Source organism: Pocillopora damicornis, chromosome 1, assembly GCF_964200805.1.
Source record: "Pocillopora damicornis chromosome 1, jaPocDami1.2, whole genome shotgun sequence".
NCBI lineage: Eukaryota > Metazoa > Cnidaria > Anthozoa > Scleractinia > Pocilloporidae > Pocillopora > Pocillopora damicornis.
The window spans coordinates 13,305,357-13,330,614 of record NC_142670.1 but is presented as its reverse complement, the minus strand read 5'-3'; the positions used below and the strand labels follow the sequence as shown (position 1 = coordinate 13,330,614).

Genomic DNA, 25,258 nt, shown 5'->3' with positions numbered 1-25,258 from the left:
CGAAAATAGTATAAACATGGTAGGAATAAATTACCTAAAAAATCATATCTTGCCATTTTAGTATACACTCAATGTTCACCTCAATGTCGGTGGCTAGCAATGGATATTTACCTTGCCACTTCGCCACCACCAGCCATTTCCACTCAGGTGAGTAGTTCTTAAGTATTATTTCGAACTAAATCTACAAGAGATACTTAATTGCACTGTCCTTTATAGCACTTATTAGAAATAATACATGATTTATACATAATTCTTTCTAGATAAAAATACAAAGAATATGCCTTCAGCTCTAATCCAATGCTAAAAGCCAAAGAATTAACATTGATAAGTGATGGCTTGTACATTCGTTCCGTGGTATACGTAACTCGCTGCTTTCACCAGATCCCTCACATGTTCTTAACACGTAGAGTCATTTAGTTCACAGTGGTGTGCTTTCGCTCCAGTTTGTCTAAAATAAAGTTCACACTGACACAGTTATGGTTCAGCCGGGTAACAACGATATTCACTCGTGTCCCTGTCAATCACTCTGATGTTTGCTATTAGACGTTCCCTCACGAAGAACAGAGTGGATGGAAATGCTATGATACGGCATTAATCTAAAAAGAAAATCAAGGAAACATCCAATCACTCTAGTTCTACCCCTCTGAGAGTTTTAGACGTTCCTTAGCATGCTATTTAGAGATGACAATACGAATATCAATGATTCCGGCATTTTTCTGGATCCTCTATGGCAATAACAAAATACTGAGGTTTAACGGGTATTGGAAACAGCGCTTGCATGCGATATCAATCGGTTTTTCGATTTGGTAAGCTCGGTAGAATATTTGACCTCCAAAAGCGATCAAAATCTTTTCAATATAAATGTAAATTTTAAAAAGAAGCCAATTCTTTACATAGCGAGCGATCGACAAGTTATTTAAAATTGATAATTTATAAAGATTTAGTAGTTGCAGTAGTTTACGGACAGAGGTAAAGTAGAAACTCTTAAAGCCCAAACCTGAGAGGTATTAAAACTTGAGAACCGCTCCTACTTAGCATTTAACAATTTTAAAGGAAAAAATCTTGAAGATGAATTCACCACTGGTGTATACCTTGCTTTTAAACCCAAATTGACCTTATCTATTTGAAAGGTTGTTAACTGTTTGGTGCTGAACTATACCAAACATATTTTGTATTTTTATTTAATCAGTTTGTTTGTTAGGAACACACAGTTTCAATAAGGATATTACAAAGAGCCCTAGAAACTCTCTTAAAGTTTAAGATCTTTCTTAAAAATTAAAAGATGAAATTGAATATCAACTTGAGGATCAGTGATCTTACAATAATAATCGCGAAACATCTTACCTACTCGTCGACTAGGAAGATTTCGTGTCCCCTCTGCTTATTTAGTAAGTTATTTCTTCATCCACGCTGGAAAAATCTTTTGCGATGGAAGTTTGGTTAATAACAAATGCAAAGTTATTTCCACTGATTATGTAAGATTGTATTATCTCTTCATTATGTCTAGACTAAAGAAATATTAATGGATCTTATAATGTGAAACTCATGTCTTTTGAAGGACATTGCGAGAACTCTGTTGGTACTCTCATCTCCAGAAATGTCTCAGAGGGACAAAAAAAGTGAATAAAGGGAGAATTTTTGCTCATAGATAATAACAAAACAAAGGACTAAAAAATGACAACAGTTTTGCCTTCAATTTTCAGTCTCTGAAATGATGCATTTCGAGGTTTTTTTAAATAACAGCCAAAGTCTCTGTCTCATGTCTTCAAAACTCGGCCAAAAAGGAACCTTTATGATGTTAGAGAAATATCTGACAACAATCCGCCGAATAAAATTGCGCTGCTTAGTTAAAAGAGGGATATGTTTACTTCTCGTCTCAAGGACATGGATAGTACATTGTTTTGCTGCATACTTAAAATAACTTATAATTTGTTTCCTGTCTTCTTCCATCTGCTATCTCTATCTTTTGACTCCACTTTCCCACATGTATTATTCCCTCAATCTCAGTTATTTTTTCTTAATAAACGTCATTCCTTTTGTTCTCGTGTTCTTTTTATTTACCATAATTCAAATTCTGATAGATATTTTCCGCGGAATTTTTTTCTTGTTGTTTTTAAAAGCTTCGAAGGAGAGCGTTCCAAAATTTGGCTCACATTTTTTTTTCCTAGATACGCTGAGAGGGTACGTCTAAAAGCAATCAACACCAAAGATATCAGTTCATTGTTGCTTCGAAATTATTAAAGAAATCGCCTGTCGCGAGAGCGGCTTACAAAAACATTCTTAAGTGTGAGGAATTCAGTTCCCTAGGTTACGAGGCACAGTGTCTCACGGCCACTTAAAAGCACTTTCTGTGTCAACTTGATCTCCAAGAATCTTTTTTTTTTTAATTGTTATTTTCCAAGTAAACTAACTTCAAATTCCATGGTTGACTTAGTTGTGCGTAGATTAACTTACAAATGTGCAAATAAGACTATAATTATTTATCCCCTTAGAGGCGTTAAACGATTTTTATTCTATCCCAATCAAATTTACCCAATCCTCGCTCAAGGCTCAGTAATTTTCCAATGACCTATCACCATTCATTAGAAGTTAATTCCCAGTCAATTTTCTGTAGCCCTCCCTTTATACTGTGTTGGTGACGACTGACATCCCCTTCCGTTCCCCCTGAAAACCACCTGATCTCCCCAATTCCACCCCCTTCCCCCTAAGTGATATTTGATGACTGGCCCCATGGTAATCGTCGATGAAGCAACAAATACAAAATCATGAATATGGGTAAAACTAAGTGAGAGAGTTACATTGTTCCTTCTCTATAATATAACATAATGAATATGGGTAAATTAAGTAACAACGAGCTTGTCGCCTCTCTATAATATAACATAGTGGATATGGGTAAAACTGAGTAAGAGAACGACATTGTTACCTCTCTATAAAATAAAATAACGAATATGGGTAAAATTGAGTAACAGAACAACATTGTCGCCTCTCTATAATATAACATAGTGGATATGAGTAAAAATTGAGTAACAGAACGACATAGTTGCCTCTCTATGGTATAACATAATGAATATGGGTAAAATCGGGTAACAGAACGAGCTTGTCGCCTCTCTATAATATAATATAATGGATATGGGTAAAACCGAGTAAGAGAACGACATTGTTGCCTCTCTTTAATATAATGGATATGGGAAAAATTGAGTAACAGAACGACATAGTTGCCGCTCTATGGTATAACATAATGAATATGGGTGTAATTGAGTAACAAAACGAGCTTGTCGCCTCTCCATGGTATAACATATTGGATATGGGTAAAATTGAGTAACCGAGCGACATAGTTGGCTCTCTATGATATAACATAATGGTATGAGTAAAATTGAGTAGCAGAACGACATGTTGCCTCTATAATATATCATAATGAATATGAGTAAAATTGAGTGACAGAACAACATTGTTGCCTCTCTGTAATATAGCATAATGGATATGAGTAAAAACTGAGTAACAGAACGACACAGTTGCCTCTCTATGGTATAAAATATTGGATATGGGTAAAACTGAGTAACGGAACGACATAGTTGCCTCTCTATAATATATTTTTCTGACACCTGTTGTTTGTTCTATTATAATATTCAGGAATATCCAGCTTTGCTTTCTAAATGTCGGTAAAGTTTACACACCTTAGGACTATCTAGTTCATTTTTGGCTTTGAAATTTGAAAATCCCCAAAATGGTTGTCAAACAAACATCCTTTTAAGAAAACGACAGCAGTCTTCATAGAAACGAACACTACCTAAGCAGTAGTGAAAGTGATGCATGAAAAATTCAGGCCTGCGCGGGATTTGAACCCATGACCTCTGAGATACCGGTGCAGTGCTTTACGAACTGAGTCAACTAGCAAATTAGAGAAGGTCAACCAACATAATGACATATTGTTACTGAAATGCTCGATCAAGAGAAAATGAGGAGATCGAGCTGAAGCTTGAGATATGCTAGTTGTTCTAATGTTACTATGAAATAGTCTCTTAGGCAAAAGTCAACACTTCCCTACGAAATCAACCTCGACCTAATGTCTAAGTTAAAGAAATATAACGTCCAACGCCCTGATTCACTATCTCAGTCTGTAATTTTTTTTTGTAGTTTGGTAGCTTATGGTTGGTTTGCTCTACTGTAATATTATCGTCACCTGACCATGACCTGCAGAGTTGTAACAACAATCATTATGTTGGTTGTTTCCAGCATTGAACGACCCACCTCCACCGCCACAGGAATCCTGAAGGTCTTTACCACTACCTCCCCCAGAGTACCCTCCTCCTCCTCCTCCTCCCCCTGCCCATCCCCAAGCTCCACCTCCTCCCCCAAACCCACCAGTGGTATCGTTGTAACGGGTTCTCCCACCCACCCCTCCCTGAAGAAATCCCTTACCACCCTCTCCACCCTCCCCCACGGTTACATTGAAGTACGCTCCACTTCTTCCACTTGAACAAAAGCCACCACCACCTCCACCTGAGGAAAAAATATAATGATACATGGAAATTGATCTAAGGATACGGTAGACCTCCAAGGGCCAATATTTTCGGAATTTTCTCGGAATTTTTTTCCATGTAAAACTAAACATCGTCATTTGACATAAAGTTTCGGAGAAAAATTTACGTAAAATATTAAAACGCACGCGAGTTATTAAAAAAAGCATATTTTTGAACTGAATTCGCTAGCCGGCCAAATTGTGAATAGCCAATTATAACATGTAAACATAAATGACTCCCGAAGGGTTTCTCAGGGCAAAACTTCTTGATCCTTGAATTTCGATCACGTAAACATTTCCGTTGAGATCTTTGCAATATGTCTGCGTTTAAAACTAGAATGGGAATAGATATAGATGAAAAGGAAAAGATTCCATAGATGAAAGTAAAAAGAAGTCTTTCTGTCTGCATAAGAAGAAATTAAAAGCGGAGTGGCGAAACACATAAAGGCTTGCGGTTTAAGCAATCTTCGCCGCTCGCACTCGGTCAGCGACCATTAAGTTTTGCCGCGACGTGCCCGAGCCGCTTTTAAGTTAAAAATTATAAAAAAAAAAAAGATCTGAAATCGAAATTGCCATTCAGCTGAATTGAACTAAAGGTCTGTCATAGGTAACTAATGGTGGTAACCTGCAGAATATGTTCTTGCTGAGATTCTCTACAGGACGCCTCAGTGTTTCTATTGGCAGTCGGAATTCTGGGTTTTTGCGGTGTTGATATAACTTGACATGTGGTCACCCAAACGCGTAAATTGTCGGGAAAGCAAAAAAACCTAAATCCTTTTTTTTGTGAATGTGCCTTCTTTGAACGAATTAATAAGGTATGTAAACTTTACTGGGATTGCCATGACATTTGGTCCGAAGACTCCCAAGATACCAACTTAGGCTAGTTGATAATTTAATGTATAACAATGTTCAATTCTGTGGTTGAGGCGAAATTTCATAATTTCTTGTGGGTTTTTAAAATGTTGAAAGATCAGAGGAAATGATACTTTAAGGAATGTAAAGGTATTTGATGCCTAGAAAGACAGTGGGTGAAAACTGTGACCTATCTTTTCATGCTCAATCACAAACTAGCTTACTAACGATATTGCCACCTTATGAGCACTAATCCTGCTTAGAAACCAGAAACTTACAAGTTGATTAAGTTGCTGCTAAGACCATGAAGAGTAAGGAAACATCCCAATATAATTTTACCTGAGTGAGCGCTGTTATTAGCAGTCTGTGCACCATGTCCATTGCTTCCCCCTGGCCATGATTTGTATCCAGTATTCCCTGTTGTTTGTGTGCTGGCGTCACATCCTCCATGTCTTGAATTAACACTTTGTAAACCTCCCCCGCCTCCAGCTATAATCAAAGGTGCATTGGCTCCTCTCACTACAAATGTACCTCCACCACCTCCAGAGGACCACTTCAGCTTGTTTATTCCTCCTTCTTGACCAACAATTATTTGTATGACTTCACCCTTGTTTAGGCGAAATGTTCCGATCATAATTGCTCCTCTTCCTCGGTACTGAGCACTATTGGGAGTTGGATCGTATCCTCCTGCTGCTCCGATGGCTTCTATTCTGTAGTCACCAGTGTACGGCACAGTCCATTGTTGAATACCGCTGGACAGTGTAACTTGTCCGTCATGGTCCTGACCTGTGTAGTGACTGCCCAGCGTCGTTGGACCATATCTTCCAGTGGCATTGAGATTTGTAAAAATGGCTTGGAATTCTGAGGGATAAAAACAAAGTTTACTTCAACCCTTTTTTCATATCACACGTTGTTTAATTCTATTGAGAAAGGTAAAATCTTGATGTAATCTATCATTGTTTTTTGTTTGTGTGCCTGTTCCTTTTTTTATTATTATAATCAATTTTTTACTCTGGAACTCTTTAAGAACGTAGTAGTAGTAGTCGTAATCGAAAACATGACAGAATTTGTACATTTGGAAATTTGGTTAAACATATTCATGAAAATCTGGCTTGTTCCAAAAGGATATCATGATGCAAGCTATTTCAAAATATAGTTTGATCAACTCGTACACGAATTGTTGGTTATGAACCGGCGGTGTTGGTTGGTGAGAATCCTATCAGAATCTATACAAGTACTGTATAAACGTTGCACTGATTAACAATCAAAACATCTGTCATATTAACTGCAACTAAATCCTGGCTTGCATTTGCATGTGTAAGAGCCAATTGTGTTGTTGCAACTTGCATTATAATGACAACCGTCGGTATCACTGATGCACTCGTTTATATCTGAAAAAACAAACAAACAAAATAGTAAATGACGCTCAAGCATAACTATCTTCGAATGAAAGAAAACGCTGAAGTAGAAATAACTCTCTTGAATTCCAAAGGGGAATGGCTAACAACTCACGTTATCACAGAGGACCAGGTATAGAAACTGGGTAATGTGGAAAGACACATAGTCTAGCCCATTCCACGGTTACGAGATTTTCGTACTGCAGTCCACTGCTATCTAGGGCTTTACAAAGAAAGCTCTAGAGGAGAAGAATGCATCCATGTAGTGAGAGGGTTTTTTTGCTTTGTTTTGTTTTGTTTTTCTTTTTACAGAATTTCTGCACTTGTTTGTTTTAACCATTTTGATGATGAAAAAAATTATATATTAAAAGCTTCTTTAAAAAAAATGATTCATGGAGCATTGGAGCTGTTACAAAAATGAGACACACTTATTTATACACGTTATAGGAGCAATTACAAAAAGAAAAAAATAAATACAAATATACAAATTTATGGAAAGTGAATTCTCCTAATAAAACTGATTGTGTGAGTTAATTGATTTATATTCCCAACTGAACGTACACAAGAAGAGAGGACCAAAAAAAAATTAGAATTAACTTAAATACCGAAAAAGCAAGTTCTCTTTTTACCTTGTTCACATCTTTCTCCCATAAAACCAACTTTGCACATTAAGCAAATGTATCTCTTGTTGGTAAATCCATTAACGCAGATCATATTTTGAGGACAAGGCTTGCTGGAGCACATATTCTACAAGGACAGATTTATTTTCAGCAATATTTTCGATATCGAAAATAAATAAATAAACATCATTAGGTAAAATCCATTTTTTCCCGCACCTTTGACGCCCAATACAAATATCCTTCTTGGGGTTTAAGGTCATCAGGATGTTGAGTGTGATCAGAATCACTCAGCTGACAGACCCTTAGGCCATTCTTGTCAGGTGGACCAATGTTCACGGACACACAAGAATTTTCCATGAGGCACCTATTCTTGCAGTCGCTATAGGGCTCAATTCCCATGGTTAAATAGATTTCTTTAAAAACGTGGCGTTGCAAAGCATGTCCTCCAAAGGATTTCAGAAACATAAGACTTCGGCAACCATGGTCTGCAAGGGATTTGCAAGATAAATGATGACAAATGTCACCGACTTTTTGTAACAATAAATTTTTTTTAAAATTAGTGACAGGAATTGCGAGCATATATCACCAAAGCGCCTAAATCACAGACGAAATTAAAAGAATCTGAATGGTACATAACGATCCTGATGCTTGAGTGGCTAGAATGATTTCTCTGTTAACCAAGAATTGACACAATTTGTCTTTCTCGATGGGTATAAAAAAATTTATGCAGGAAGAGGGAGTTTTTGAATCAACAAAACAAGCTAACTATTTCCACTAACTCAATGCAAAATATTCTTGTACAATAGACCCCAAAGTGATTGAAAATTCGTTTTAAAAAGTGAAGTAAATATCGCTTTTTGGTTGGCATCAATTTTTCTTTAAAATAAACGAAATATTCAATGTCTCTCTGACAGAGAAAATTGGAACAAGAGCTTAATGAAAACATCAACATCAAGTTGTCATTGCTTTTTTATTTTTTTTTTTCGCATAATACCCCATCGCGAGCAGCTGAAAATTCATCGATTTTCGTAACTTTTCCTAAAATCATTGACTGGCGTGAAGTTTTATCAATACTCCTGCTTTTCTTAGTTGCAACTAAAATTGTAGGCGACCTTATAAACGATTCAAGTAAAATTTTTTTTTTAAAATAGTAACTGCGAAAAAATTCTAAATTAATTTGGACTTCAAAGTTGGCAGATTAAGGTTAGCATTGAAATAAAAGTCAATACAGACATGAATGTTCAAAAAGTTCGTAGTCTTTCGCCTTAAAGAAATACGCTATAATATTTCTTTAAACATCTAAGAATTTTATTTCTGCCCTATGCCAAACGATGATTTAGTGCAATTCTGAATCAAAATTGGCTGAGGTTTAAGGAACAGAAGAGAGTATAACTTCCTACCTTTGTTTCCTTCCATGGAGCAGTGAAGCCATGCTCCTAACGGAGCACATAATAACAACAAAGATAAAATTAGAAAACTGTTCCCTTCCATTGATCGCTTAGTCACAAGTTTTGGATCTCACGTCTAAAGGCAAGCGCGAAATTTCACGCATTATCAATGTTTCCCAACTCTTAGAAATATCCAGCACTGAAAAACTGGACTTCTAGGCCGTCGACCAAATATTTTCACAGTTTTGTTTAACCAGAGAATGACAATGTTAATTTTTAGCCCGCGACAGATCCGTAAAGAAGATCAACGGAGCTGGGCTTTAAGTGAGAAAACTGGCAACTGGAGTATGATGCGTGCCATGCATTCAGACACCTACTTATTGTATAATTTAACCTTCTTCATCCATTCGAACAATAACAAAACGTCTCCTAAAACTTGTCATAACACACGCTAAAATTCAAACAGTGTGATGAAACTTCACAAATGTTGAAAGGCTGAGGTATTCCGTTTAAGCAGAAAGGCACGAAGTAACAACAAAAATCTGAGTTTTAAGTAAGAGTTTTTGATATAGATTCAAGTTTCGAGAAATTACTGCCAATTACACTTGAAATGAATGCTGAGCTGCATGAAATTCATACATTTTTGATTAAGCAGCGGTCCCTGTCTAACGGAAACAAAACAGTTCTGAAAAACTTGAATCAAAACAGAAGCTCACTCAGCGTGCTTAATTTCCATCAAGTATCCCTTTCGAATTACTCCAAGAAGACGATGGCATTAAATTGTTTTTAACCAATATAAAAATTCCGCGAAGAAATCTCAAAAACCATGGCGTTCTTCCATAATAGCCGTTTCAGGTGACCCGCGGTTTTGGCACACAACGTCACAAGCTCACATCCATTATACACGTAGCCATGCAGTCTAAATTAGGCCAAATCCGTTGAAAATCCTGTAGTTTTTATTGATTGGGTTAAAATCTCTGTGTGCGGTTTCCCTTCAGACCTAATTTTTAGCTTTGTGGGTTTCCTTAAAACACTTGGCACACAGGAACACAAACATTCCGTGCACAGGCATACGAACATTTTGGATGAGGTAAGAGTCTTCCGTAAGCATTCGCTAAAGTTATTGTGGATTTATAACGGATTTGGATCTTCATTTCACCTAGCCTGAAATAATTGTAGCTTTACAGTTTTTTTTTCGCTTTATCGGTCTTTAAATTTGTGTTGTTACGATAAAACGGCTCATGAAAAACAGTACCAGTAGACAACCCTTATGTAATTAAGGTCAAATAATGGCCTAATGGAATAAATGCTCTTAAGATGTACGACTTTAAAGTTGTTGTAAAACGCGAATGTTGTATTTTCTTAAAATGCGACCTTTAAATGTTGGTAAAAAGCGCCTGTTTAATGTTCTTAAAATGTGATTGTTAAATGTTCGTAAAATGCGAGTGTTAAATGTTTGTAAAAGCGACCGTTTAATGTTTGTAAAATGCGACCGTTATATGTTCTTAGCAAGCTACCGTTAAATGTTCGTAACATGCGACTATTAAATGTTCGTAAAATTCGACTGTATGTGGCTCTCCCATAAGCCCGGTTCTTGGGTCTAGCTATAACCGCTGTATATATATATATTTTTTGTATTGTGTATATAAGGCAAATAAAAGATGAGGAATGTTCTTAAAATGCACGACCTTAAAGTTGTCGTAAAACGCGAATGTTTAATGTTCTTAAAATACGACTGTTAAATGTTCATAAAAGCGACCGTTTAATGTTCGTAAAGGCGACCGTTTAATGTTCGTAAAATGCGTCTGTTAAATGTTCGTAAAATGCAACTGTTAAATGTTCGTAAAAGCGACCGTTTAATGTTCGTAAATGCGACTGTTATATGTTTGTAGCAAGCGACCGTTAAATGTTCGTAAAACGCGACTGTTAAATGTTCATAAAATGCGACTGTTAAATGTTGGTAAATTGCGACTATTGAATGTTCGTAAAAAGCCACTGTTAAATGTTCGTAAAATGCGACTGTTAAAGGTATATGTTTTTCTTTTAAACAGCGTTGACGTAATTTCTCACGGAGGACAGCTCACAAGTTTTCGCAGGCTTTGCTTCCAAAACCTGCACTCATCGGGGTTATTTGTTTTATAGCCTGAAGGAAATACATAGATTTATCTTTTTTAGGATCGGTGGTGGCTGGGTGTGTATATAAGAATCTGCAAGACACACTGCCGAGAAGTCAACCCAACAGGAATGGAACAGAAAGCACAACGTAACAATATTGTCTTCTTTGTGTTCAAAACACCTGGCCCTGGTTGTTCGAAGGATTCGCTATCCAGCAGATAGGAGCAAAACATTTTGTTAAGAGTCGCATTTTACGACCATTTAACGGGCGCTTTTTACGAACATTTAACAGTCGCATTTTACGAACATTAACAGCTGCATTTTACGAACATTTAACGGGCGCTTTTTACGAACTTTAAGTTCGAACATTTTAAAAACATTTATTACATAAGGCCATTCATTTGACCTTGATTACATAAGGGATGTTTCAGTTCTAGTACTGTTTCATATAAGCCATTTTGTCGTAAATTTAAATGGCACTGTTACATAGCGCCTTCCGCCCAGATACTGATATTGATCCAATATATGTATAATACGCCTGTTAAATGTTCGTAAAATACGCCCGTTAAATGTTCGTAAACGCGACCGTTTAACGTTCGTAAAATGCGACTGTTATATGTTCGTAGCAAGCGACTATTAAATGTTCGTATCAAGCGACCGTTAAATGTTCGTAAAATGCGACTATTGAATGTTCGTAAAAAGAGATTGTCAAATGTTCGTAAAATGCGACCGTTAAATGTATGTGTAATACGCTCGTTAAATGTTAATAAAATACGACTGTTAAATGTTGGTAAAATGCCACAATTAAATGTTGGTAAAATGCGACTGTTTAATGTCTGTAAAATGCGACCGTTATATGTTCGTAACAAGCGACCGTTAAATGTTCGTAAAATGCGACTATTGAATGTTCGTAAAATTCGACTGTTAAATGTTCGTAAAAATGCGACCGTTAAATGTTCGTAAAATGCTACCGTATTTTTTCCAAGAACAGTAAATATTAAAAAAATGGCCAATTTAGCAGTAAACACTAAAAAATATGGGCAAATAACACTAAACCCCATTTAGACCCTCTGATATTGATCCAAGATATGTATAATACGCTCGTTAATGTTCGTAGAAGGCGACTGTCAAATGTTTGTAAAATGCGACTGTTCCATGTTCTTAAAACACGACTATCAAATGTTTGTGAAATGCAACTGTTAATTGTTCCCATTCAATAAAAGAAAAGCATATCAATTAAACTCCTCGCTTATTGGCGATTTTAGTAGACCTTACAAGGTGCACGCAAACAACTTTTTTGTAAATAAAACTTGTAACGATCACTAAGAACCGTTCAATTTGATCATCAGATATTTACTTTAGGTTCATATATATTTTCATTAAGCTCAAATACTTTATCGGAAGTTTTGGTGTGAAGCATCGCTGAATATATACAAAGAATATAAATATTGATGGATATACAGCATTTACTTCGTATTTTCCAACCACTGGCGATAATCTCACAGTCAGTAACGGAGGGATTGGTTGAAAGAGCGTGCTCTATCAGAGTTTGAAACATAAAGCCGAGCTAAAGCTGTCACGTCATCTGCGAAAGTGTTCTATGTTGGACCTCTTGCTTTTTGTCCTAGGAGAAATTTCGGAACAACTCAGTCGGAAAGTAACCACAGAAGAACCAAATGAAGGTTTATAAATATGGTAAGCTTCGTAATTTACATTACTATACCCTGAGCAGAGACAAAAATCCCCATTTGTGCTGTAGCCGCTTCCTTGGTGCGTTGCAACAGAACAGAGCCTAGTAAAGGCTTCTCTATTTGTTAAATAGATACCGAGCCAGACGCTGTTATAATCACATGAATATGTACTATGCTTGTTGGCCTCTTGCAATAATTTGCCTTGCATTGATCGTCAGGCAAACTTTTTACAATTAAAAAGACCTGGAAGCATTTTTTTATAAGAGAGTAATTATAAAGTCTTCTTTTTTATGAACTCTATTAACAATTTCTTCAACCCGCGTAGACTTACAGGATGCATCCAATGTTTCTTTCTTACTTCATTCATTTTATAATCTTTTAAACGTTACATTAATAAAAAGAAAATTAATGCAAGCCAAAATGCAGCATTCTTGTTTTCAATTAATGGCGAGAACCTGACTCTTAAACTCCAAATAATTTAAAAAAACTTTTATGTCAATGATAATTAACATGACGCCTCTAGTCACGAGTTTCGGAGCAAATACGAAACTTTCGCGCATTTTCAATGTTTGCGAACTCTGTGAAATATCCAGCACTGAAAGATTAGACTTCTAGGCCATCAACCGAATGTTTTCACCGTTTTATTTAACCAGGGAATGATAATGTTAATTCCTAGACTGCGACAGAGCCGTAAAGACGATCAGCGGGGCTAAGCTTCGGGTGAAAAACTGCCAACTGGAGTATGATGCGTGTCATGCATTCAGGCACCCACTTATTGTTTATTTTACCTAATTAATTAATTACTTCGACCGATAACAAAACGTCTCCTAATAAATTGCCATTACCACGCGAAATTTTAAGTTAGAGTTTTTGATACAGACTATAGTTTTGAGTAATTACTGATACACCTGAATGATGCAGAGCTGCATTAAAATCTTACATTTTTGATTAAATGGTGGTCCCTGTCTAACAAAAACAAAACAATCCGATCAGCTTGATGAATATCAACAAGTGCAAATGGTCAAGATGGCCAAATTTATAAAAAACTTGGAAGGAAAAACTGAAGCTCATTAAGTATGTTTTATTTCCAGTCTTTGATAGGATCATGTATTCTTATTTTGCAGTTAACTTCTTGGAAAGTACACAAGGTTTTAAAACACATACATCGTTCGTAATGCTCTTTCCATTAAATATTTTGTTTCCATGACGATTGTGTTTCTCAAGTCCCCACTATTTAATGAAACAATAATCACTTCAATCTTTTCTTCACACTCGTTTAATTAACTTTCTCATGGTGTTAACTAATTGCGCGCAGATTCTTTCAATTTCATCATTTCTTAAGTATCCCTTTAAAAGAGCCACAGGTAGACGATATGCATACGATAGTTTTCAACCAATGTAAACCTTTCAGGGAGAAATCTCAAAAAACATTTGGTGTTTTTCCATGATATCTGTTTCAGGTGTCCCGCGGCTTCGGCACCAAACGTTAGAAACTCGTGATCACATTCATTATGTAATTAGCCACGCAGTCTAAATTAGGCCAAATTCGTTTAAATTTGTTTAAAATCGTGTGGTGTTCATTAATTGGGTTAAATTATCTATGGATGGAATCCCTTCAGGCCTAATTTATAGCTCTGTGGGATTCCTTAAAACACCTACTTCTCAGGAACACAGATATTCCGTTCACTAGCATACCTGAAGAACTGCAAGGTGTCATAGGCAGTCATCTTGGAAAAGGTTGCATACTTCTGAATGCTCAGTTGGTTTTTTTTTTTTTTAATTTTTTTTCTAATGGTTGGAAAAGATTATTCGTCTGTGCTTGTTTCGATCCTTTTAAAAATCAATTAAAAATGACGAGAAGCTGAGAACCCAGTCAAAAACTTAAAAAAAACAAGCGGACAAACAAATCGGTCCTTGTATCTATACAGTTGTTTACTTGCTCAAAGTTTAGAATTTGAAATTTGAAGTAAATTTCTCAGAGATACGTACATGATAAGTTAGTCGCGTTTGAATTTACTGATTTTCCCGAGTGTTATTCGGTACATATTTATTCGTAAACTTTCACATTTAACCATTTCAAGTCCTTTCATTTTAAAAAATCAAAAATTGCATAAAAACCACAGTGGCTTTTAGAATGGATTTTGTTGATTACTCACTTTTACTGTGCACCTGCTTGTCGGCACTTTTGTCATTTATTACATGGTTTTTTTTAGGTAAATATAAGTGTTAATGGTCTTTCTGGAATCTGGAAACATTGGTTTTCATAGTAGATAGCAGCTGAGTTTATACTCGTAACTTTAATTTCTTTTCATGTGATGGTTTCCAAACCAATCTTGCAGAGATAAGCAGAAACGTTTAATTGTTTTTCCGTTTTTATCTCCTGAGCTGCGCTACTGCAATTAAGATAGGTAGTTTTCTATATCAGAGCTGTAAAATTGCACCTAAGTTTCCCACGTTAATGGCCTAGAGTTTATTGCATCCGTCTTTTTAATTTTGAGATTCTTTCCGTCGTAGAAACAGATAGAATATTTAAGTAGTTTTCGTTTAACTTCAAAGAGACTCTTTTCCGCTCCTTTGTGTCCTTATTCAAAATATTGCGATTTGTGTAACAATAGCACTTCACACCAGTTACTTATTAAGCAAGTACCTTGCACAGCTTTGATGATTACAAACTAGAGTATGCTAGAGGTCATGTCGCTTGTTGGCCTGACCTAGAATAAAAGTACTGTGGAACCAAAGATTGTCTTATCCTTGACGTCCGTATAAGCTCGCTTGAAGTAGATCTCCGTGTACCAGGAAATCGTGACGAGTTTCCGTTCTCGCTGCCGAGTCGTCTCTACAGAGTTATTTCCCCCAGTTGTTGTTGTTCCGTCTGCGAAGAGTCAGTTTTCCAGTTTGGGCGCGAAAACCTATCGTCACAGTTGTACGTACATCATAACTATCCTATAAGTACAATTTACATGATAACTAGCTCCCATTTTGGTTGAGGACTTTACTGCTTTTAGTACTTCAATGAAACCATGTGGTGATTGTTTGAAATTATGTTAAGCCTGATTTTCCTAGTCTAGCATTTAAGCAACCATTTTGTGAATGAAGCGTTATAGCGGAGCCCGATATTTAAAAAAAAACATTTTAAAGCCGAGAAAGTTTCTTAATGGCGACATCCTATATGTATGACTGAAATTCATCATTCCATCCCTTCTAACTTGAATACAATAGTGTTCTTGGTCCCTGTTCACTCCATACTTTTTTGTTAAGTACAAAAGTTCTAGAACTACGAATACGCTTTAAAAATTGTCTTCGTGTAGAACATCGCCTCGACAGCTAAAGGACTGGCAGATCACTCCATTAACTTCATTAATCTCTGCGACCAATCTCTTCCATCTATAGTTATTGATGCCGTATATAGATGAGATATGGTGCGATGCTGGCATTCCTTTAGTTCTTCACTTTTATAAACTTGAGATTGCTCAATTTGTAGCTCGGAATATAGCGTTAAACTTTCTATTCAAACGCTCTTTAATCTGCAAAAAGGAAAAGATATCATGAAGTTTTAGTCTCAGCCTGGAAAAAGGTGTCTGAAAAGGACTCGTTATGATATTCCAAAGAGTAGCATAAGGGTCACACTTCAACAGGGCTCTCAAGTGATAGAAAAGCGAAAAGGACCTATGTTACGACCTCTTTAAACGGCCAGGCTGCTTATCAAGATTGAAAATTTTGGGATCAGTGGGTGACTTGCGCATTTGAAGACAATTCTAAGAAGGCCATTATGGTCTCTGACAGTTTAAAATGCGATCATTACCATAATTTTACGTCTAATCTTTAGCCGCATTAACTACCACCGTAAGATTTCTCCATCATGCATTACCTTCAGGCGGTAACTGTGTTAAGATAATGAGTCTTTTTATGGCTTGGAGTTTGAATAAAATCATCGACAATAATTGCAATCAAAATCAAGCTCAAAGATTAATTCAAACGATGAATAAAACTACTTGTACTTACCTGACTGCTTCGCACACAATGCAATAGAAAAATGAGAAATCCCTGTAAAAAGAATAAGATGCACCTCTAAATGATGCGAGTACCTAAAAAATGATGAGGTTGTTAATTTTGAGGTTTGCTTATTTAATGAGCCCACTAATTGTGACTAGTAAATCATAATAATGGCTTACCTGAGTTGAGTTGAAGATGGTAAAGATGTAGGCAAAAGCTTTGTGAAACGTCGAAAAGATACCAAATAACCACGTGACACCCAGTAAGGGAATCATTACTACACATGTCTTGATGCAAAGTCTGTAAAATAAAAGAAAGAACAGTAAAACAAACAATAACAAAAAAAGAAAATAACAGAAAAGGAACAATAAAAAAAAACAATAAAAAAGCGATACAAAAAAAAATGAGTCGAATTAACGAACAAGCCCTTTTTTGTTGTTGTCTTTGTTGTTGTTAATGTTAGTGTTATCATTTTCCAGTCCCTGACGTTTATGTTTACTCTTACCGTATCTGATGATTTTCTGGAGCTGACTGTGTTCCGGACATTTCTTTTACAACTCTGGCCAGAATTAGCAAGTTAAGCTACAAAGTAGTAATATTTAAAATACCCTAAACATGGATATGACTGAGATGGTAGAAAGCCAACGAGGCGCGTAGCCCTGAGTTGGCTATAACCTATTTCGTATCCAACGAGTGCTAATGCAATCATTGTTGTAATGCATTACCATATACGGTGACTCGCAATATCAGCTAATAACTGGACTTCATTGAACCCATCAGAATACCAGAATGCAATATTCAAGTTGAAATTTTATTCAATATTAAGCAGATTGATGTTTTAGTTTAGGAAAATTGTTTGGCAATTTGATTGGAAGTCGTCATCTGATTCGAGCTGAGTGTTGTCTACAAGTCAATAGGCCCGTTTCCCAAAAGCCCTTGCAATCAACGGTCTTGGGGAGTTGTTATGTTCGTGTGCTTCTTTCCTAATTTATGATTGAGATATCTACGTTAGATTCAGACAAATAAGGAAAATGAAATTTTTTTTAGCTGAGACCGCGCAGCAAAAAAGGTCTTTTTTAGACTGCCATATAGAATAGCTTTGTCCCACTGATATTGATTCAAGAGCCTCCTCCTAAGAATAACATTTAACTGTGAATTTTTGGATTGTGCAAATGTTAGGGAGACTATCAGTTATGATTAAAAACTGTGATCTACTTACAACTTCCACCGTCACAACAAAAACAGCAAATATCCAAATAGAATGGTTTGCGTTGGAGAGCCAGCAGCTTATTCACAACACAAATTACATAATTACATTAGTCTTGAAGTTGAATCAAGCCATCACACAAAGGTGTAAATGGCGAGTTGAAGTAGAAGAGAAGAGGGAGAGGAGAATGTGTCGCCTTTGCTATGACATCCGCGAATGGTTAGACATTCTATTGTTCTCGAATAAGGACGATAAACTGTAGGCCCCGTCTCCTGCATCTTCTCTGTGCTGGTTAGCAGGGCACGTTACAGAACCCACTCATTTCTTGCAAGGAGTAGAGAACGTGGCTCCTGGTGTTGTGGTGTGGTCGTGTTATCTTATAAATAGTTCCCAAATGAACCAGCTTTAAAGCTGAAGTGGGCTGAATTGTCTCAAAAAAAAAATAATAATAATGTAACTTAAATAAAAAGATAGGGCTACTTACTATTCTTCGCTGACAAAACTACTGATTCCGTCCCTCGCTGAAGAAATTATCAGCGAAATACTGACCATAACAGCTGGAAAAGCTACAATTAACAAAAAGCAAAGTTTTAAAGACAGTGAAATCACCACGTATCAATATCATTTTGATAAAGAAAACTTGATATTGCCTTTAGTAATTGTTGCAATAGTGGAGGAGCTTACCCCAAGAACAAGCATGGTACATGGCCATCTTCTCATTTATATTATAAACTTTGACGACAAATAGGTAAAGATAAATTCCTTCAACAAGCATCCAGCAAAAGGCTGACATGAGAAAGTACTGCATCAGGGCTACCACTGCGACACAAACACCCTGCAAATCAAAAGTAGACTGAGCTTTTAAGAACTGTAACTGTTTTATTTCTATTTCGTATAAATTGTAAATTAGGATTCCTTTTAAAATGGGTTTTTCATAGCTTTCGATATTTTATATCAAATATAGCCTTTATTTTCCCCACAAGTTAAATTTTTATGTAGTGGGTCTCGATCATGCCAACATGAATCTGTTACTTCATAAATACCTGTTTCTTATGACAATTTCTCAACCCCCCCTCCTACCCCCTTTCTGTCGAGCTGTGATCAATATTAATCACAAGAAACATAAATCTGTTCAAATCCTCAAAAATGCGACTAGAGCCAAGACTCCTCTTATGAATTCACTGCCAGATAGTTAAAAACTGACTTTGTTTTAAGTTGTCCTTTTTTAAAAACAAAAAAACAATAAACAAAAACAATACAAAAAACAAAACAAAACGAAAAAAAACAAGCGTTTACTTTATCCTGTGTGGCATTTATCCCAGCAAGAAACATTATCTGGCCAAGTCCCAGTGAGGCCACGAGACTTAATCTCACTTGAGACAGCGGCTGATGCACATCGCTGGTGATGAAGAAAAGAAATACAGCTTGCATTGATAGACATAAAGAGGAAGGTGGATATATATTATTTATATCAAGTAAGAAACTATACAACAGTATCACAAACGAAAAGGAAATGAACTAAGATGAGAGAAATCAAGCTAAAACTAAACAGGTCATAGTTGGAGAATACCAAGTGTAGTAAAATAATTCCATAACAGAAAAAAAAAACGTTTTACTTACGTGAGGAGAGCATAGGAAGCTAAAGTAAGAATTATTCCAATGAGCGACAAGATCAGTCCCACGTAGGTGAGAATCTTCAAGATCTTCTCATCTTTCTCTGTCGTCTATTTTGTCATCGTAACAACCGGCAAAAGAAAAGCAAAATGATAGTGATGACGAAATAGATATCATCCGAAAGAAATGTTTTAATTTTCTTTATTTGTTACTTTTAGTTACAATATAAAATAGCATAACAGCCCCATTCATAAAAATGACCGATCTTCCCGCCTTTAAGTAAATATGGCCACAGTGAAACATCATCACTCATGTTACCAGATGAACAGACAAACATCATTACCTCTGCTGAAGCGCTGCCAAAGTCGAAAAGAACTGCAAAGTGAGTCAGATGGTTGCAGCTGCACTCTGTGTACTCTTGTTTTCTTTTAGATACCTGACATCCCTCATCTGACCACCCGTCAATACTAAAAACAAGCGACATGTTAGCTTTATGCATGAAACGACGAATATGTGAGACATCTTCCCTTAACTATTTATTGAGAGTAGGTTCTGCTGCTTGGAGTCATCTAAGTTAATTAGCCTGTCTTTTCAGTCGCCCATTTGCTGGTGTTTAAACAAGGAAAGAATCGTGGGGCGCATTTCGGTTCCTGTTACGACTCAGCCTTTTGAAATCACTCATCTTTTGAAAGATAGCGTCCAATTCATTATGCGAGATTAGGAAGATGAGCCAATGGAACGCAGGGGCAATGGATGAGAAGGTTAAGTACTTCGGCTTACATTAAGCATAACATTATCTAAGATGGCCACCAAGACATCCGTTATATCAAAGTCTTTCAGAATAATCCAAAAAGAGGGAAATTAAATGGGAATACTAGGCAATAAAAATTAGATAAGATGAGATAATATAATTGATTAAGTTTTCACATGAAGCTTAAGAATTGATGTGCCGTGAATCGACTGCCTGGGGCATTTTAATTTTATTAGACAATCGCTAAACATGTTTTAAGTCATACAATGAACACGTTCGCCGAGGACAAAAATTTTGATTTAGTACTATAAAATACTGCTGGCTACCACAGAATAGTTATTCTTACCTTTTGGAATCAAACCCTTTCCAATACACACAATTTCTGGCGGCGTCAAGAAGCTAATGAATAAGATACTGTTTCATTTAGACTAAAAGTAAAAAGTTCAAGAACAGCTAATCATTAAAAGTGTAGTTTTCTCTCAATGTACCTTTTTTTCGTTTTTTCATTCGTTGAAATATTTCATCATGTATTTCATATTATTTCAATTCTAAGTAGATTTTTTTACCTTTTGATTTCTAAACCTCATGACGACATTTCCTATCAAACGTCTTGGCTTCGGATCCATTGCGACAGCCATTACCAAGCTGTTAAGACGCCTGAATGTTAAATAAATGAAACCATCGAGTAGGGTTCGCTTTAGGAAATAATCCAATAGGCCCAATATGATTATCTCTATTGAGCCAATTAAAAAAAAATATATCAGGGTAGACGCTAGCCAGTGCAGAAGAAGGAATACTACCTTTAACGGCTTTTTCGCTCCCGAGTGGTTTTATTGGTTTAGTACCAGTCTTCCTCAGGTGCAATTTATGGAAGGGCTAAAACTTATCATTTTGTTTATCTGATCATCACCACCACTATCGTTGAAAAGTAATTGTCAGTGGGTCTTTTTTCTTCCTTCTGCCATCGCCTCTTTCATCGTAGTTGTCATCTAGATGCTGTACCATGAATAAGAAAGGTGCGAGGCAGAATATAATTCCTAAACGCGAAACACTCTCATTCCTCTAATTCAACTGTATTTTATTCAATAATCAAGATGATATATTTAGCGTAAAATAACCGTAAAGAGTTATTTTACTTTTACTCACGAGAGTAGATTTACGGCATGATTGGAAATTCCTTACAGTAGTGACGCTATGTGACATTATGTAACGCATTACACTACACTACACCCAGGAAGTCACAGATTTTATGGACAGTTTCTGAATCAATGGTTTCTAATCGTAATGAACATACATGTATAGAAAATGTCACCTCCTTTTCTTTAAGTCAGCGTTATTTAATTCTCTCCTTCTTATCAGTTCATGTAGGTCTTTGTATATGATTACAACAATCACTGAACCTTCAAGCAAAAACAGAGAAGCAGTTCAAAATGTATCCGTGAGTTTAATGGACTGCGAGTAAATCGTACTTCACGTGCAGGTAGATGAGGCAATAAAAACAGCTTAAAAGATACTCTTCTGTGAGAAAGTTGATGACTTTTTCGAAAGATTCAAAGCATTCTGCGGTACATGGCCCATTGTTATTTTCCTTGTATTTATCAGAAGAGTTTCTCTTTAGAAAATGTCACTTGCCACATTGGTGGGATAGAGTTTTATTTTCAGTGGGTGGTTGAACTTTACAAGTAAAAGGATCGCATATTTATATTCTGAGATGTTTTGCCTCCCTCCAGTCCCACTCACTGATAGCAAAAACTATCGGAAGGTTCGTAGATCTAAATATAATATTCACGGAACCTGTTTGCCTGGAAACACTGCAACAACAACAAAGAAACAAAAACAAAAAGAAAATCTCCTCGCTAAGCTCAAAATCAGAGTCAAGTTGCTTCTCGTCTCATCACAGTCAGTTACCTACCGTTTCTTTTAAAGTTTTCAGATGGGATGTTAACAGTTTCATTTGATGATTCACCGAGGTGAAAGTCGTCAAAATCTCGTCTTAGACGTTTCCGAATACGAACTGTTATAAAGGACGAATGATGAGGTTTAAAAATACATATTAACAGAAATATCATAAAATATCATGAGAATATTATTGAATAAATATTTGTAATATTCAATGCGCAATATAAGAATGATACAAGATCGAGTTCATCCCTAAAATTCCACATGCATTCCGCCTCTAGTGTTATGGGATTAGTTATGTATGCCTATGATGAGTTTGTAGTACTTACACCAGTAGATACCTAAAACATATTGTGTTATGAATAAGTTACCAAAAATTTGAAAGAGGTATTAGTAGCTTAAACAAACAAAAAAAGGTTAGGCTCCACCTTGGTATGACTTCATTTTTTTATGTCATCCAAGATTTCCATCATACGCTATCAAGCTCATCCTTGAATCTCAACGTGTATTCCGCCTCTAGTGTTATAGGATCATTTTTTTAATGTATCCTAGTTTGAATTTATTTTTGTTTGTCATTTAGGATGTTCAGTTTCTTCTCCTTTACAAAACATAACAAGCAGACGAACAAACTTCAGCATACCACGGATTCTCTCATATTTCCTCCTTAACACTGGCGTTGATTCGTTGAGGTGGTACCAGCCATACTTCAGAGCAAAGGTCTGAAAGGCATCTGCCGTTGTGTATATCAACTCTATCCGTTTCCGCTCGGTTATAACATTATTTTGAACTTCTGTAAAGGATATATCTTTATACTTGGCCAGAGTATCTTGCAACAAATCGAGAACGTTCTGCAAAGGGATGGATTGAAATTCAATGAGCAAAGTGTTTTTCGTTGTAGTTACCACAAGATTAATGCTTATGATTACTTTTCTCTTATTACAATTTTTTTGGGCATATTCTGTCGCGTGACGCGTTTAGACCAATTCCATGCGAGCAGGAATACCAGATAGATTATAACAGTAGGTACAGTGAACGATGATGATGGAGTAAAGTTGAAAATTAAAAAGGTTTTTCTTAGAAATTTAATAAATAGAATGTAAAACTTCAACATACCTGCAAAGAGCTATCATGTTGAATATATGTTTTATTCAATGCCAGGGTAAAATTATTTGTCTGTAGCAAGATGACATATCAAATTAGTGCGAAAGAGTATGAAACAGATACCAAATGCTCGTTCATTAAAGTTATCTCGACACTTCCAACTCACTGTTTTAAAATTCTTGAAATAATATGCAAAAAAGCAAACAAAAATAACAAATGAAACAAAAAACAAAACAATAGACAAGAACCAAACAAACCAACGGAAAAAAAAACAGAAAGAAAACCACATAATACAGAGCAAAGTCATCTCTAAGCAATAATAATAGTGATAAAAATAAAATACTAGAAAACATAATTATAAAAAAGATAGCGATCATGACGATGATGTTGATGATCCTTATGATAAATTAAAAATGACATATTGTAAAATTATCATACTTGAAAATGAGCTGCATGTTACAGTAACTAGTGCGATATTGTCTATGCATGTCACTAGGGTATATGCATGTTTAAGCAATACCTACCAATTCTTCTGTTTTTGAAGTCTGTTTTGATTTTGTACGAAGTTGTGGTGAACTAGTTGCTAGTTGCTCTTTGTACTTGAAATGTAGCTGGAAAATAAGCTCAGCATAGAGTTGAATCATTTTTATATCTACGTATCGTTATAAGGTCAAAACTTTGCTTTGAAGAAGTGATCAGCCGGTGTCTTCTCCAGAAAACCACATTACACTATTTGCTCTAAGAAGAGAGGACACCCGTCTTTGCATTATCTACTCACTTGATAAAACCAAACTGTCTTGCAGTACTCTCAACCAAAGCAGCAACTCAGTTTCTTAAGAAACCTACTCCCTTCATTCACTGTTCGATTATCCGGTATGTATCAGAGTTGCATGTTTGTGTGCAATCATTTCCATTGCATACCAGATCACATTTGTAGTAACCACAGTTACAAATCTACATTCACTGCGCTGCGTTATTACATGTGCAAATTACCTCACACAATCTTTAAGGTTTTCAAAGCAAAATGTTCATTAAGTAGTTTGCCTGACAGATGCAACCGTTTTGCGCGGAAGTTGTCTCGCGCAAATATATTTATGCCCTGACTCATTCAAGCCACATTATATATTTTTGGGTAGAATTTTTCAGAATATCTCAAATAAACAAATTGGTCTGCCAAAATTTACTCGAGAAACTCACATTTTCAAACCGATCAGAGCGCATTTAATACGGTTTCGGTTTTTCTTAGGTCAGTGAGCAGATGGTTGAGAAAAAATTGAATAAATACGCGAGTAACTTGGGAGAAACAGAAAGGAAACGCTGAAAAAAAAGAATAACTAATCGACTTTTAGCCAAACCTTTCCGGTAGTTTAAGGTACTAATTCTTATCCGCAATGTTTTGCTACGTCCAATTGACTGGGATATGTAGATACAAAGAATATGAAAGTAAAGAGTCCTTGACCCCTATTGTGAGATCAAATTCGCGAAAAAGAAAGAGTAATAATCTTCACAACAGAATCCACACTCACCTAATGAAGAGACCAGCAATAGAGTTGCGGTAAATTTATGGAAATCACCCATTTGTTTTGAGGTTAATTTGTTGCCCCTTCGCCTTCAGTCAGACCAATTAACGTGTTGAGATCAGCGAGTTATCTAAAAGCAACCAAAATATTATTTCCGTGTTGTGCTTATATATTATAAATATCTTTGAGATCAGTGCAAGATTGCTGTTAGTTAATTCTGAAAAGAGCTTTCTCCTGTAAAAGAAGGAATTTAGCTTGCCTTGTTGTTTTTACGTCTACAGTGAGGCTTTTATAGGGCTTTTATTATGTTTATGGCTTGAAGCGCAAAATTGACTGTCATGCAAATTAAAGATATCTGAACGTCAGAATTAAGAAAACGGGAACAAAAATACATATATAGATGTAAGAAGAATAGAAATTGTCTTGCTTCAAAGGCACGACTTCTTCAACGTATGCAATATACACGCCTTTTTTTTCATTTACATCTCACAATTGAGAAGATAACACAGTCGTCTTGGTAACCAGATATGACAGCTACACTGTTCATCTTTTTCAAGAAACGTGACGAAGTTAAATTATTTTATACGGTGC

General features: G+C 36.0%; 3 protein-coding genes across 3 annotated transcripts in view; 1 reads left to right on the top strand and 2 right to left on the bottom strand.

Annotated features, from left to right (window-relative positions):
* LOC149052105 (replication factor C subunit 1-like) overlaps window positions 1-25,258 on the top strand; it is a 255,440-nt gene that overhangs the window by 83,910 nt on the left and 146,272 nt on the right. The gene's annotated exons all lie outside the window — the stretch shown is intronic.
* Window positions 1,755-8,904, bottom strand: LOC149052117 (uncharacterized). The gene is made up of 6 exons (XM_089214432.1): window positions 8,789-8,904; window positions 7,605-7,873; window positions 7,398-7,515; window positions 6,658-6,762; window positions 5,711-6,232; window positions 1,755-4,500 (listed from the first exon to the last, which is right to left on the bottom strand). The coding sequence occupies exons 1-6, from the start codon at window positions 8,877-8,879 to the stop codon at window positions 4,160-4,162; spliced, it is 1,446 nt and encodes a 481-aa protein (XP_089070558.1). The 5' UTR covers window positions 8,880-8,904; the 3' UTR covers window positions 1,755-4,159.
* LOC149052116 (adhesion G protein-coupled receptor L4-like) lies at window positions 16,222-23,791 on the bottom strand. Its single transcript, XM_089180246.1, has 16 exons — window positions 23,672-23,791; window positions 23,160-23,219; window positions 22,687-22,894; window positions 22,060-22,161; window positions 21,460-21,547; window positions 20,714-20,804; window positions 20,494-20,546; window positions 19,740-19,863; window positions 19,403-19,506; window positions 19,079-19,181; window positions 18,467-18,617; window positions 18,267-18,348; window positions 17,795-17,861; window positions 17,081-17,157; window positions 16,755-16,875; window positions 16,222-16,626 (listed from the first exon to the last, which is right to left on the bottom strand). Exons 1-16 carry the CDS (start codon window positions 23,789-23,791, stop codon window positions 16,549-16,551), a joined length of 1,629 nt encoding a protein of 542 aa, XP_089036372.1. The 3' UTR covers window positions 16,222-16,548.

Excerpts from the sequence above, each read along its gene's own strand:
- LOC149052117 (XM_089214432.1), bottom strand. The coding sequence starts at position 8,879 with ATGGAAGGGAACAGTTTTCTAATTTTATCTTTGTTGTTATTATGTGCT. Across the intron at positions 7,874-8,788 it reads CTCCATGGAAGGAAACAAAG|ACCATGGTTGCCGAAGTCTT; the intron begins GTAGGAAGTTAT and ends AATCCCTTGCAG. Across the intron at positions 4,501-5,710 it reads TAATAACAGCGCTCACTCAG|GTGGAGGTGGTGGTGGCTTT; the intron begins GTAAAATTATAT and ends TTTTTTCCTCAG.
- LOC149052116 (XM_089180246.1), bottom strand. The coding sequence starts at position 23,791 with ATGATTCAACTCTATGCTGAGCTTATTTTCCAGCTACATTTCAAGTAC. Across the intron at positions 22,895-23,159 it reads AACATGATAGCTCTTTGCAG|AACGTTCTCGATTTGTTGCA; the intron begins GTATGTTGAAGT and ends ATCCCTTTGCAG. Across the intron at positions 17,862-18,266 it reads AGTTTTGTCAGCGAAGAATA|CTGCTGGCTCTCCAACGCAA; the intron begins GTAAGTAGCCCT and ends GTTGTGAATAAG.